This window comes from Melozone crissalis, unplaced genomic scaffold, assembly GCF_028551555.1.
Source record: "Melozone crissalis strain CALT ecotype California unplaced genomic scaffold, PUWL_Pcris_2 ptg000029l_1, whole genome shotgun sequence".
NCBI lineage: Eukaryota > Metazoa > Chordata > Aves > Passeriformes > Passerellidae > Melozone > Melozone crissalis.
Genome location: NW_026535807.1, coordinates 9,886,343 through 9,901,947, shown reverse-complemented (window position 1 = coordinate 9,901,947; position 15,605 = coordinate 9,886,343). Strand labels below are relative to the sequence as shown.

Sequence of the window (15,605 nt, the reverse complement as noted above, 5' to 3'; positions counted from 1 at the left end):
CAAGCACTGTACTTTCTGTACAACTGCACTTTAGGAGATTTTTCATGTCTTCTTTCAAGGTATTAAAATTCTACCTTTTAGCAGCATTAACCAAAATTCATTTAGAAATTCATTGTTGGTTTCTGTTTGGATATGTTTTCTGGCAGTAATAAAAGCAAGAATCCTGTCTGCTCATGACAAAGGGACCCATGCAGAAGTTGTTGTGAAAGTGAAGAAGGTCCTGAAATCAGGCAAGGTGAAAATTGCCCGGAGCAACAGAAGCATTTACCCAGAATCCTGGACCAACAGGGGCTGCACATGTCCCATTCTCAATCCTGGTAAGGACAAAATCCTCACTGGGGGTTTTGCTTCCCCTGTAAACAGTGCTTAGGAATATTTGTGATTAACCTTTCTGGGGCAGCATCCTTTGATTCATCCCACCAAAGCATGTTTGCTTTCCAGCTCACAGTGCTCAAGGAGGGTGGTAAAGAGAGGAGGGGGGCAAAGGCATGAGCAGCAGCTGCCAAATCCCTGCAGATCTGTGTGCAGAGCCCCACGGGAATGAAATCAATTTATAGCTGTAATCCCTGAGCACAGCCCTGACACCACTGAATCTGTGTGCCCAGGAGTCAGCAGTGACAGGAGGCACAGGGATTTATACACATAAGATGGCACATGCATAAGCTGGATGAAATTGGCAAAAGTGCTGTATGCCAGATCCATATGAAATAGAGAAATTCTGGTTTGGTTCTTTCTTATTCTATATGCTAATTGAGGGTTTTCCTTTTTCTTTTTTCTTTCTTTCTCTTTTTTTTTCTTTTTTTCTTTTTTTTTTTTTGTTTTTTAACTAGGTACTGACTATCTCATAGCAGGCCAGGAGGACTCTAGGACTGGCAAACTCCTCGTGAACATGAACAGCCTGGTGAAACCCTGGAAGGCATATTTGGGAAAACAAGTATCAGATATTCTCAGAACTGGATGCAAATAATTTCTGCTTCAGAAATTACAGTGCTGGACTTTGCCTTTTAGTAACACTGCAGTGAAAGGTGTAGTTAGTTCAAGCATTCCCATTCAACATGCTCCTAGCTGAAGCAAGGAAAGCAGACTTGCCATCCCTCTTTTCATGTGCTTAGACAGGAAACTTGGGACATGACTACTTTTTTTAAAAAAATGCACAGCCTTATTATACAGAGTTACCTAGTGCATCATATATAGATCACAAGTCAGTTCTTCACTTGAGCCTGATTCCAGCCAGAATAATTTTACAAGGCAAAACTAAAGACATGTACTAGTATTTCCATACTTCAGGTCAGAGTCTGATATTAATATGCATAAACTGCTTTCATAATACATTCATTACTGGAGTGTAAATTTTATTTATAAGTGACCACTAAAAGGCAGCAATTTCTTTCAGCTTTACAAGTGGCATAATACTAAATAAGCATATAAGAGAGCTCAAACTGATTTACCATCAGACTGCAATTATGCCAGTATAATAGGCTGCTTTCTAGAAGCCAATATTATCCCACTGCCTACAGAAACAAATGTGTGGCTTATCTTGGGACAGTGTCCTTTACAGATGTGCATCATGTATCATCAATGCTTAGTGCTGAGCTCTGCTGCAGAAACCACCTTGGCTCAAACTCCATCCCAAACCCAGCTCTGTGCTGTAGTACTTAGTCTGCAACACCACAAAGGTTTCACAGCAATAACTGCAAATAAGCCTTAATTATAGGAAAAAGCCAAAGTGTGAGGAACTAGCAGCTGCTCTAATACTGAAATTGTGACACTACAAAAGCCACAAAGCAGAAACAGGAGGTAAATGGATTGGTGGGAGCATGTATCACATGAGGTAAGCTGTAGTTCTGGGAGAGCAACCTGGCTGTTCCAACTGTGCTCAAGACCACTGGCCTTCGATTGCACTTAGTGCTTTCATTGTGCTTTATTTCTCTTGGTCACACTTCAGGGTAAGATGCTGAAGCTCTGCTTCCTTCCCATAGTGCCTGAGGATTATTTTTCCCTCTGCAAAAGTACAGGAGTGGTAACATCTGCACTTCAGGTAAAATTAGTTCTGCTTTGCAGAAGCATTATTTCTAAATCAATTTTACCCTATAGTAATCAAGAGATAGCTACTTAAATCCTTCCCTAACACAGAGGAAAGTGAAGTTTGAGATGTGTGTCCCAAATTTAAGGACTTACAACCAAATGAAGTTGATTGGAGCACTCTCTTTTCAACTAAGCAAAAATCACAATGAATCAATCCAAATTCTTTCAGGGAGTTACAGAGAAAGAGAAGCACACATGCTACTTTAGCATGTTTCAATTCCATGGCTAATTTTTAATGCTCCTAGGAAAGAGGAGATGTTTTCATTTAGCACTGTCTGACTGGTAAGTGGGACACCTAGAAACCCTAATACTAATGCAGAACAACAGAAGTCCAGCCTACAACTTAAGCCATTATTTTGTTCTCTTTACCAATGAAAACATAAAAATTCAGCCTCTTCCATTCTATTTACTGTTATTTTACTTGGAATTTCACATTGATTGAACAGCAGAAATATCCTCAGCTCATTTGGAAATGGATGGCAGGCAGATCTTTAAGAAAGAAAAAAGCTCCAATTTGTTTCTCAACAGGATATAAACAGTATTTCTAGTGTTTCCTCCTCCCTCCTTTTCAGGAAATTTCCCTTCCTCCACTGCTTTCTCCCTTTCACTTCATAATTTATTTGTTGTTACCTAAACTGGTATCCAACAATGTGGCATCTCCAACAAGCTATTTAATTAATGCAATAAAACACTTTTTAACCAAGGCAGTTGGCAGAATTTGAAATGTCAGCCTTATGAAATTAGGAGCCCAGCAACTGCTTTCTTTACTGTCTCCAGAAATTGTCTCACAATAAAAAGATTAACTAGTTCTCTTTCAAATATCAATAAAGACCTGTACATGAATTTACAGTCTGATCTCAAAGGGCCTCTCACAAGAAATGAAATCCAAGTGTAGGTTTACAATTAACCTGAGGAATGTGCTTTTCAACAGGGGCCACTTTACCTGTAGGGGATCTTATTTAATGACAATGAAGATATTCCATGTTGGTTTATAGTCAGCACCATATTAGAGCAAACACCTCTATTGTTTTTGAGCCAGACTGGTGGTTTTGTGGGGAGGGTAAACATCTGCATAGTTCTTTTCTGTCAATAAAGGTTATTTTTTGACACATTCATTTACTAGCATTACTAGCTACTGCTAGTAGAAATACATCTTGGAACCACAGAGTAAGAAATCAAGCACCCATTTTCCACACAGCATTCTATGAAGGGAATGAGTGCACAGTGAGGGGATGCTTTACCTTTCTTAGGAGCTGTGAGGAACCTGTAACATTCAGAAACAAATAACTGGACCTTCCATTCAGGGTACAACAAACCCTGTGTCCACCTACCCTTCACTTCATTGTTGTGTCATCTGGGTTAACCTGCACTGTGGAATCACCACAAATCCTCCTGTGCTCCTTGTTTTGGCCCTTCTTAGCTGTCTGCTCACAGATCATCAATACTGATTTACAATAAGCCATTTTAAAAACAAACATTGGTGCTACAATCATTGCTGCACTCTACTCTTCCTCTGTTGGGTGTGTCTTCTCTCAGCTCCACCATCACCAACAAAACACCAGCTCCAGAAGGATTAAAAGCAGTTGAAAAACACCTGCAGACAGGCTCCTCTTCAACAAAATGAAATCATGTCCAGTGAGGAGAGCTGACTAAGAATAAATGACAAACTGCTGGTAGCTCCCCTACACTGTCCCACACTAACAGTGATAGAATTTTAATGAGGTAAAACAAGAGTCTAGAAGCACACAAATTCCTTTTTTCCTTCCCTAGGAATAAGTAGGTTCATTGACGTGTGATCAGATCAGTGCTCAGATAACCAGGAGACACTGCTGCCAGGTTAACAAGGACACTCTCAGTCAGAACTGCTCAGGATATAGATCTTGTTTCCAAAACAGCCCTGCCAGATCCCCTGATCTAGTGATCCCTACAATGGCCTGCAAGATAAATGTCTCCTTCTAGCCACCATTTTGTTCATCATTCCTTTTGCAGGAAGAAAAAAAAAAAAGTTATTTTTGCACCTGAAGCAAGGCCATACCTCTAGCAAAGTTACTATCACAGTTGAAGTCAGGTCTCTGCAATATCCTCAGGCTGTACTGCAGAGAACAGCAGAAAAAAAAACTGAGTAACTTTTAATTCTGAAAATGCAATTTTGTCTAATTTTAACTATTTTTCAGTATTTTTTACATTTTAGAATCTGTTTTGTTAAAGGATCGTCTAAAGTTTTAGAGGCAATCTTTATCCACATCAGGATATGTAATACATGCACCACTGATTCAAGTTTAAGTGGATTGCAGGAACAATCCCATCCTAACAAGCAGGTTATCACAGGTTATATATGAACTTGTGGCCTGCATCATGCAGGAATTGCAGGCAGCTGATAACAGTCCATCCAGCTTTCAGAAACAGAGATTGTGTCATCACTGCACCAGAAGGACAAGGGTGTGCAAAAACTGCAGAATGGTTAAAACTGAAAATCTGGAGTGTTACACAGCAATAGGGTACGAGGGAGCATTTTGGGAGCAATAGTAGGTCTGTAGGGTGAATACAATTATAACCATGTCTTTTTATTCTAAAAACTAAACAGAGCAAATTCAACTGGAATTCCATCTAAATGTAACTGGCTAAGTAACTTGGATTGGAAAGATAGTCCAATACATCTAGAAGTGCTTCATGTATTGCTAACAGTTTCTTTTAGCTGAACTTTTATAAGCATTTAATCATGCTCAGCACATCAGCTTCTATAGACCAAAGATCAACTAAGGGCACAGAATTAAAGAGCAATTTTTTCATAGTAAAAGCTTTCTTTATCCCCCAAGGACTACTTGTGACTTGACAGAGCAGTGCCTATGACTTGATATAAGCACCTGATAACATAAAATCAGTATGAAATTACTCTATAAACACAATTGCTCAAACCCATTTGAATCTACTACTCTCTCTCCAAGAACCAGTAGCTCAGTGATGGCAGACAGAAAACTAAGATATTATTTATAAAATATATATATAAAATAAGAAAGACATTAAAACAAGAAATTTGCAGCTCTAAGTTTTGTATTCACACAATAAAAACGCAACTTACCATCTGTTTATTTCACAAGCTTGTCACATATTGCCAAGGATCATTTTATCATCTTTATTATATATTAAAATAACCACTGATTGATTTTAGATTTAAAATTGGGGCATGTAACTATAGGAGGAAAATCAAATGCTGGGAAACAGAAACAAGGAATTACATTGTCTATGTATTCACAACTGCATCAGTTTACATAGCAAAAAAAAAATTTCCACAAAGAACTATTTAGGATTAAAGCTATGACTTCCTTTCTCAAAACACTTCAAACACATTACACAGTGCTTTTCACAGTTTTTGGTCCAATATCCTTATACATACTTCATATTTGTACTGGATGCAGCACAACAGTCAGAAAGCAGCAAATCCATCCTGAACACACCTTCAAAAGTGTCAGATTATGCCTCAAATCCCTCTGTCAGTATCAGGTGCGCATTCCTACCCACTGTAGGCCAAGATTCTCACATTTAATGTTTTGCACACATATGCTACAAATACAGTTGCAGAGGATAAATCCAAACACTTTAGAGCACAAAGGCAATGAGGGAAAAAATGCACAGCAAAAAAAGAAAGAAGAGGCAACTTGTTAGAACAGAGCACCCCTTGACAAACAGTTCTTGCTTCCTCACAGAGTGCACTACATTTCCATTTGAACAACCAGAAGCTTGGGTGCATGTGATTTTTTTCTAATTTAGTGCCCAGTGTTCATCTATTGCCTAAGTGCCAGAGATTATCTCTGCTGCTTTTGTGCCTGTTTACTCAGGTTAACTTGGCACTTGGCCTCTTATGCCTGAAAGAGCCACACTGAGAAGTTCTGTCTCACTTTGTTTCTTTGGAAAGCAGGGATGCACAGTCCCTGCTATCACTGCCCTCAGAACAAAGTAGCTGTCAGCCACTTAACTGCCTACAAACTTTTCTTCTGAGGATCCAACAGCTGCACTGAAATACAAACACCTTAAAGACACTGTAAAACTGGACAAAAATTCTCCTTAAACATTTAGAAACATCAGTGGCACCAAATTCACTTATGCAAGCAAGCCATGAAAGTGCTATAGGGAATTAATGCTGCTGAGCACTCCAGGGTGCTGCCCACAGAGAAAGGCAAGAGTTTAAACATTGCTGGACTTTGTGGCTGCATTACTGTCACTACAACCTTTTGTGCTTTGGGTGAGGTAGCCAACACAAGGGGAGAAAAAAAAAACCAACAACCACAGCCACAATCTCATTTGAAAAAAAAAATCTCATAGCCTATCTTTTGCTCAGAAAGACAAACAATGGAGTATAGCTTATCTACAGCTATTAAACAATATTGAACTATTAAATTATCTGTACCTTTTAAGTAATTTTCAAATATTTTAATAGCTGTTCATGTTTATTTGCTGGTTCATGGTCCAGTCTACTACAGCTACTGAAAAAGCTTTAGGTTTTTTATGCCTTCCTGCCTGGGCTGGGGAGAAAAGAACAAGACAAGAATAAAAATCTGACAAGCTGGAGCAACCAATCTTCACAAGCCACAAATTCATTTGAGATCTGCCTACAGCACAGAACAGTTCTCAAATCCAATCAGTGTTAACCAAAAACCAACCAAACAAAACACCACACCACAAAGACACAGGAGCTCCCAGTGAGGGTAAAAAGTATTTTCTTTTTAATATGCACTTAAGTCACAGTATCTATTTTGAGATCATTACACCAGGTAACAATTTATTGTATCTCAAAGTATTTTCCAAGTGCCCATCTATACCTTGAAGGAGAAGGTAATAACCAAAGGAACCCAAAAGCTGTATTTTCAGAGCAAAAATAAAGCCAGTGACCAACATTCTTTTCACTCATCTGAATCATCAGTAGCACAACACACCATTTTTAAAAATGCAAAAGGCATCACAGTAAGTAAATGAAATCAAAGATGTTGCATTTCAGCGTTTTCCTGGCAGTCCTGATCTGATGACAGTAGTAAAATGCAACCATAATCTAGTAACACCATTTGAAATTATTTTAGAAATTCTAGACCTAGACCATTTTCAGTGTCTTGCATCACTTTGGAAAAAAGAAATCTTAAAGGAAAAACAATCATTTAATGTAATTTCTACTGATAGAACAGAACACATTAAATAAAAAGCAGCTACTGATCAGAACATACTGAAATGAAGATAGACCTGGTGTGCCAGTGCAATTTTAGTTGAAAGCTATGTACTTCAAGACATTACTCAAGTCACAACTCAAGGAAAACTTGAGGGTAAAGAACAGCTGGTAAAGTTTTAACTGTGTCCAAAACCAGGTTACACAGCACATACACACACTCACTCTTTTTGCAGTATTTATCTGCAAGGCTGAAGCTCTGAGATTTCTCCTTCAGGAATAAATTATTTATTATGATACAGTGCACAGAATATGGTGAAACATTTCCTCACTACTCAGAAGACAGACACAGTGCAGAAGTCCATGTCTGAAAATGAGAAATGGAGACGACAGCCTCCTTGCATCTTCATTAGCTGGATCCCTCCTCCTCTTTGGCAGCAGAGGCCTCCATAGAGGCAGCTTCCAAATCCTTGCTGGACTTCTCATCATTTTCATCCTCTTGAGGGTAAAGATCTGGGTATTTTTGCATGCATTCCTGCATGGCACGGAATTGGTCCACACAGTCTGATCCCTTTATTTCTTCTGAGCTATAGTGGAAACAAGAAAAGGCTGACTTGAACTGCTCCCCACAGGGACCACTGGCCATTCCACCCAGACATGGGCAATTCCAATTGATATCTCCATTGGGCAATATCAATCCTGAACAAACAAGAGAGAAGAAAAGTTAATGCACCTTCCAAACATTGATTTCACTCAGTGACAGCTGCTGGGCTGCAGGTGTGAACTCAAGCACCCATAATGCCATCTTAGTTCTGCAGCCTCAAGGCTGATAAACACCTTTCACCTCCCAGCCAGCCTGTTTCTCCCTCTGATCAGTATAATCCTTTAATGGGCACAAGTGAGATTAGTTCTCTATCCATCTCTGAATTAAGTCCTTCTCCCTGGACTACAGACCACTGAGAATATTCTAAGGGAACTGCAAAACAGATGGAACTCAAGTCAATCGATCTGCCAGACTGTCAGGGGAACAAGCAAGAATTTAAAATCATTCCATACAAACAGTAACACTTTAAATCCAGTATTAATACTAGAAACCTTTTAAATCAAATGGAATGGATCCCTTTTTCTTCTTGGTTGAAATAAGCTCCGAAATAGTAACTCACAACTTTCCCCCTTCAAATTTAAATTGCAAAAACAAAAATCAGTGTATTTGTAAAGACTAAGTCATGTGCCACAGAACACAAGGAACAGCAAGCCTGAGAGCAAGCCTGCCTGTCTGGCTGCCAGAAACAAAATTGTACTTTAGAACACAACTGAAAGGAGTTAAGTGTCACTTCAGACTCTAAACTGGAACAGCTCTAAACCTCTGCTCTGGAACAGTTAAAGTCCTGACAGAAATACTTCTCTGGTGGACTGGCAAGGTGAAGATTTAATGGCATATGTTCCTCTAGATGGCAACTGATTTATACAAAGAAGGTCAAACAACAAGTTGAAGAACTCCTTTCCTCTGATTTTAGAAATTCAGTATAACAGACTTGGTCCTGTGGGCTTCTAGAGCCTCTAATGCAATTCTCGAAGGCAATAAATACATCTCCATTTCCTTTCTCTACTAGTATGAACATACACAAGTATGTTCATCTGTGAAGAACAAGAGAACTACTATGCTATAATCCAAGGTGGTTTCTTCTCCACTTAAATAGTTTGCTCTCCTCCTCTTTAGCAGACTTTTCTAACTTCATCTCCATGCTGAGTTTCTGCAGAAGCTGACAGCATGTGCATAAACCTTTAAGCACCTTCCCTTTAGAAAGGAGGTATGAAAATACCACTGGCAGACAAAAAAGTTGAATTAATTCTGATTCAAACATGAAATTATATTTAACACCTGATACAACCTGACATTACCTAAAATACTGTCAGAGAACTCAAGAAACTTATTTCTTGTCTTTGTCCTGTGGATTAAGAAAGTTCCAGACACATATTTCACTCCCAGGTGCAATTCCTTGGACACCAGGCTGCAATATCATGAATCTTGACTGGTACAGCAAAAGCAGCTCAATCATTTTATTGCTATATTAAAAGGATGTTTTATTGTGATTTGCAATTCATCAGAGATGTTCTCTAACTCAGCCAAGCAGCTGAGCAGAAAATTAGAGTCAGTCAAATCTCAGCATTGATCAAACTCTTTTTCATTACAGAAAGTAACAGTGTCCTTGGCATGATTCAGTGAACTGCAGTAATACTGTCATTTTCCACAGACCATGCTTTATTTGGCAAGATGGTTTTGCAAAATATCTGTAATACTCACTGTACTGATAATATACACCCAATCCAATGCAATGGTTTTGCAAAATATCTGTATTATTCACTGTACTGATAATATAACACCCAATCCAATGCAATGGTTTTGCAAAATATCTGTATTATTCACTGTACTGATAATATACACCCAATCCAATGCATCACAGCATCTTCAGCTGCCTGGGGGAGAAGCAGGACTTCTGAGACATGAAAATCAGTAGGTGGTGTCAGATTCCTCATTGTCAAGGATGACATAAAAGCAGAAAGACGTTAATCATATGATGTAGAAGAAATACAATTTGCTTTGTAAACTAGATTTTGCAGTCCAATATTCCTCCTCACTAATATTAACTAGTCATTTAAGGTCATTTTTCTAGCACTTTAAGAATAAAAACACCACAATTTGGAATGTTCCTGAAGACACTAGAGCAATAAAATTACTTGTAAAATAATTCTCTTAAAATAGATTGGTCCTTTTAGAACCAGACCTGCCTTGTAAACATGTAAATCTTACTATGAGCTATCCCATAAACAATATATTCTGTGGTATCACAAGATCACCGACTTACACCTATTTTATCACTGAAATAGCATCAGTTTCAGAAGTTCTGTGCACAGAAACCATGCTTTAGAAAAACAAAACAAAAATACAGATGACTAAAGCAAGCATTTCCTCATTCATAATCACAGCAGAATTCACACATCAATGAGTAAGTCCATCAGCAAGCTTAGAACACAATTAAATCAGAAACAGATTTCATCCATTGCTCTTCCTGAGTTGCAAGCCTGCAATAGATAGGATTACTATTTTTATTAAAATTGAATTCAAACTTTTTTCAAATGCAGCCTGAACCTCACTGATCCAGCGAGTCACAATCTACTTGAACCTGCACTCGTGGAAGAAAAAATAACCCTGTTTAGATCACTGCAGATGAGGATTTGTGTGAGCAGTTGATTGCTGACATCTCACAACCTAAACTCTCAAACTCTCCTGGCTCATGGAAGCTGCTCATGTCATGGGCAAAGGCAGGCCCACCTGCATCTGTGTCAACACTTGTCTTGGACTCGCTGGGATGAAGTCCCACTGCTGTTCTGAGAAGAGTTTTTTCCCTGTAACATGACAAACACATCCAATAACAAGTTTATCTGCCAGGGATTCACAGTGCAAGATGACAGGAAGCAGGATTGAAAGGGACATCATTAGTCACAGAAACATTCCTGTACATGTCATCATTCATCAAGTTCTTTCTCACAAGAACGTGGAGTTTGGCTTCATCAGTCCCCTCTAGAAACCACTTTAAAACTGTTTATAAAATCAGATGACAGGAACAAGTCTGGAAAAACTGAAGGGAAAGACCAGCAACAATCTGTGTCTGAGGTCCAATTCTATAAGTACTTCTATCCAACTTTCCCATCACAGCTGTAACACTAATAAAAACCACTTTGCATGCATAAAACTCATCATTGCCTTCTTCATATAAGCTTAATAAAATAAAAAAATGTTCGAACTGAAGGCAGCCAAGATGTCAGTGAAAACCAGGAGTCTTTCATGTTTAAATTCCACCATCTGCAACACATAGGACTAGAAAGATGCTTTACAGTAACAGTATTATTTCAAAACCACTGCAAATGAATCCTTAATTTGTTTCCATCAGCCACAGCTGCCAAAAAGCACAGACAGTGAACTGTGATCTTCACTGCAGTATGAAATCCTAACCTGAACTTACTCTGTTTGTCTGCCTTTTCATTTCTCATGGCTTTTTTCTTTCAGTGTTTTTAGCTTAAAGTGAGTCATTAACATTTTGCCTACCAAACTCACCCAGCTGATACAACAACAACAAAATATTGACAGAAATAAGAGGAGTACACAACTGGTTTTTATCCTAAGGGAAACAGAACACAAGTTTTCCTGACCAATCTACTGATTCAAGTAGACTGCTCAAAGACTAATGTCTGTTAATGTCTGGGACAAAATAAGAACTACCAAAAATTACCAAATACCAAACTAGATGTTTATCTCAAGTATGAAAACGGCCCCTACAACAAAACAAAACTTCAAACACCTCACAACCTAAAGTCTGAGGTTGTGAGGTGTATTAGGTGTAAATTTGAGGTGTATTAGAAAATAATGTAGATTATGGCAGGTCTATATAACGCATCTATTCTTTCCCAGATATGACTGGTCTCTGGCAAAGCAGAGTCCTTACAAAAAGAGTAAGTTATACAACACAATTTGAACCAAGTCTTCTATTCCAAGCAGAAGCTAAATTAGAAAAGCCTGCATGTTACATTAGGTACAGCAACACTTTTCCCAATTTTCTTTTAAATAAAAGCCATGCAAGCCAGAGCTTCAGCATTTCAACATATTTCAAACCATTCCACCCATGTCTTTCCTGCCCATAAGCTCCATCCCTACTGCTACAGTCTGTGATATGTCCATTTTCTCTCCTCTGATCTAATGCACTGTAGCCCCGGGTCATTCAGGAGGTGTTTCACTTAAAAACACGGCAGTAATTTACCACATGCTAAGAAGAAAACTCAACAAATTAACAAAGAAAATCACACCACAAGAAATGCCCACCCAAACTTATTGACAGTACCTAAACATAGTTTATAGTTTCTCATTTTGAATCCCACAGACACACTGTCACTGTGAGGTGACAAAAAGCTCCTGGCTTTCCCCCTCTCTTCTCTGATCTAGTGCTGAGGAAGAAAGGGCCCTGACATTCTGTAAGTGCAGGACTGCTAGGAAACAAACCATTACCCAAATACATGTGACACCAGCACATCAACAGACTTATCACTGCAAGTGAGAAAAGCTTTAGGATATATAACTGACTACATACAGTTGTAATGAAGGCAGATAAATAGGCAGATAAATGCAGTAATATTTCCACACAAATCTATGTATGAAAAAAGTTCATTTTAATGACGTAGGAAGGTGTGGTTCACATTACAGTACACACCATATCAGCTAACAATGAGACCCTGTGAGCTCCAGCTGCTAAACTGCTTAAATGCTGCCCTCTAAAGGTCTCTGAGACACTTTAGAAAGAATAACTTTCACTTTCTAAGTTTCAAAGAGTCTGAAGAATTTACTTGAGCTTCAGTTGAGCTGAAACCAATAAAATCCCTTCACACAAAGTGAAGAGACCAAAAGACCTGCAAACATAGAGGCAATTAGAAAAAAATAAACCTAAACTCACATTTTCATGATAATTATTAACCCAGGGCAAAATGTATTAAATCATCATTATTGGAAGTATATTTCATTTACCCATTACTTAAAATACACAACTAGAATATTCCAAGTCTTGGTCTCAGAAGTGTTCTGCTCTCTTAAATCTCTATTTGCAGGTCAGATATACTTTGTACAAGAACTGTAATCTTCATGAAAACTTTTATCCTTTCAAGGCACGATGATTATGGTTGAAAACTCAATAATTTTAACTTACCCATCATGTGGCACTTAAAGATATTGATTATATTGCTACCATTATAGTATTAGCCAGATATTGATTTATATTAAATCAGATATTCAGAGATTGCCATATTAGGCAATTTCAGCTGCTCACAGACAAGTGAGCAGCTCACATCAATGACAATAATATGTAACTCACTCCAGCTTCTCTGAAAATTGCCTGCTGTTACCTAAAATAGAGGAAAAATGATCATAATTTTCACTTGATTAGGCTCAAACTTTATTAATAAAAGGAAAAGGTATCCCTCCATATCTCTGACCACTAATCAAAACTAAAAGCCATCAACTGATTATCTGAACAGGCCACTAAGAAAAATCATTACAAGTGTAGAAAAAGAAATATTGGAAGAAAATGTGTCATTAGTGATGTCCTAACCTGGCAGATAAAACTGCCAAGGGTTTGGGTATTTACTGCATAACCAGCTGCCCTCAGTCTTTAAATATGCTCAAATTTTTTCTAATTCATGCAGGGTTTGTTTTGTGTTGGATTTCTGCATGATGTAACACACCTTACTTCTGTTCTTCTGCTCACTACTGACCTTGTTCTTCATAAGGGTCATCTGGGTCATCTGCAACCAGCTCAGCACTGCTCGGTGTCTCATGGTCCTCCTTGGTTGCAAATATGATTCTGTCCTTTCCTACCATGGAGGAGACAAGAGGCAAAAGTTCAGAGAAATCTCAGACAGAAAAGAGTCATTTACAAAACTGCTGTACACCACAAGGTAATGAGACTTTCAATGTGATTCAATAATATTGAGAAGGAACTGCTGTATTTAATCACCTTCAACAAGAACAGTTACTAGCTCAGAGGAACATATACACACTGAAATTCTGTTATTCTAAAGCTCCAATTTTCATAGCAATGTCCTGTAATAAACAGTACAGTTCACTAAACTGCTAAGTTAAAAGGCTGTTTCAAAACAAACTCAAATTATTCCAACACCATGACTAACACAGGTGACGGGTTTAGAATCAAAAAAAAAAAGTGAAACTATAATAAATAGAAGTAAAGGGTTCCACAGGAACTTATTGATAACAGAGGTTTTTGCTAAAGACTAGTGTAGTATTTTACACTAATTATAATTATCTGAAAAAAAACTGAGGACAGCCATCACCATACAGAACTAACTACACTGAAAGGTGCTGTGAACATTACAAGGGATGGAAATCCAGTGGAGCAAATTTCCTGCTCTTGATTTAACTAAACAGCAAGGTCAGGGGAGGCTTAGCTGGAAACTTCAGTAGTTTTAGTTTTCTAACAACCCTGCAAAGCTGTAACACACACTCTGAGTGTGGAAAAAATTGTAAATTCCCCAAGAATTCTCCAAATTCATACAGGCCACTACTGTAACTTGGCATATGAGAAATTAGAATCTCCTGGGCCCTCAGTGTGACCTCAGCCAGCAGATGTTCAGTAACTTAACCTTGCTGAGTAACCATGCATTTAGACACGTCTGAAAAACAGATAAATCTAACACCTTTTAAAAAACAGAAAGAGTTTTCTGACAACTCTGCACTGTACTCCAGCAAACTTTACAATGTGGAATGTTCGGTCATTTATTATATGAAGGGAGCTAGAAACACATGAACTCTAACTTCATCACTGCAATGTTGTAGGGTTGCATAAAGCAACTTACAGATCTTGCAAAATTAAAGAAAGCACAACATAAAGTGTAAAAGAGGTCCATATATTATGAGCACCTCAATACAGCTCATAGTATGTGGCCAACTTTGTAACATAAAAATGGCATTTAGAACTATTGGCGCTTTTTTTCCAGTCTGAAACGTTACATTCAGCCACTTTACATGACTTAAGAGAGCAAGGATCTTTATATATATATATATATATATGTAGATATAGACATTTACCTACGCATCTCCCACTTTAAGAGGTGGTCAAGCCTCATAAATACCACCACCTGTACAACATGATACAGATATAGAAAAGCTCGCAGTCTACCGCCCTGTCCATCGACCTTCAAAAGGCAAATCCCCATACCTCAGGCCACTCAGCTAGGCTGGGATAAATGTATCCCCTGCGGGCAGCAGGCGCTCCGCGGCCGGGAGCTGCCCTGCCCGCCCGCCTCAGCCACACACGGTCCCTGCGGGCACCTCCGGGCCCGCCGCGGGGCCTCGCTGTCCCCACACGCCCGGGACCGCGCTGCCGCCTCATGGCCCCGCCGCCCTTCCCGCCCTCCGTGAGGAGAAAGGTCGCGGCAGGAGGCGAGGCAGCGCTGCCGCCGCCACACACGGACCGCGGGCGGCTGCCGCACCTCCTCTCTGCTCCGGCTGCACCTTCCCCTCAGGGAAACGGGCGGTCACCCTGCAGCGCACCCACCCCCGCCCGCCTCACAGCGAGGCCGCCCGGCGGGGTGACATTGTGAGGAGACTCGGGCGCACCTTCCTGCCTGCAGTAGGACATGGCGGAGCCGGCCGGTGCCTTCCTCCGCAGCGCGCCGCACACGGGCCCCGCCGCTCCGCTCCTGCCGTCCCGCCAGCACCGCTCGGGCAGCTCCGCGCCGCCGCTCCACGCCGCGACCTCCCGCCTCCGGAAGCGCCTTCCCGGCCCCGAGGCGGCCGCTGACGCAC

The 15,605-nt window shown here is 39.7% G+C and overlaps 2 protein-coding genes across 2 annotated transcripts in view; one reads left to right on the top strand and one right to left on the bottom strand.

Annotated features, from left to right (window-relative positions):
• LOC128939804 (netrin-4-like) overlaps positions 1–2,598 on the top strand; it is a 44,716-nt gene extending 42,118 nt beyond the window's left edge. Inside the window, exons 9-10 of the mRNA XM_054280995.1 lie at positions 147–317; positions 831–2,598. Coding sequence (XP_054136970.1) covers positions 147–317; positions 831–967 — 308 coding nt within the window. The 3' untranslated portion in view covers positions 968–2,598. The remainder of the gene's footprint in view (positions 1–146; positions 318–830) is intronic.
• A 4,185-nt stretch (positions 2,599–6,783) lies between these two features.
• CHCHD4 (coiled-coil-helix-coiled-coil-helix domain containing 4) lies at positions 6,784–15,522 on the bottom strand. Its single transcript, XM_054280689.1, has 3 exons — positions 15,417–15,522; positions 13,556–13,654; positions 6,784–7,936 (listed from the first exon to the last, which is right to left on the bottom strand). Exons 1-3 carry the CDS (start codon positions 15,436–15,438, stop codon positions 7,647–7,649), a joined length of 411 nt encoding a protein of 136 aa, XP_054136664.1. The 5' UTR covers positions 15,439–15,522; the 3' UTR covers positions 6,784–7,646.
• Positions 15,523–15,605: the final 83 nt, after the last annotated feature.

Excerpts from the sequence above, each read along its gene's own strand:
- CHCHD4 (XM_054280689.1), bottom strand. The coding sequence starts at position 15,438 with ATGTCCTACTGCAGGCAGGAAG. Across the intron at positions 13,655-15,416 it reads GTCCTACTGCAGGCAGGAAG|GAAAGGACAGAATCATATTT; the intron begins GTGCGCCCGAGT and ends CCTCCATGGTAG. Across the intron at positions 7,937-13,555 it reads TGACCCTTATGAAGAACAAG|GATTGATATTGCCCAATGGA; the intron begins GTCAGTAGTGAG and ends TTGTTTGTTCAG.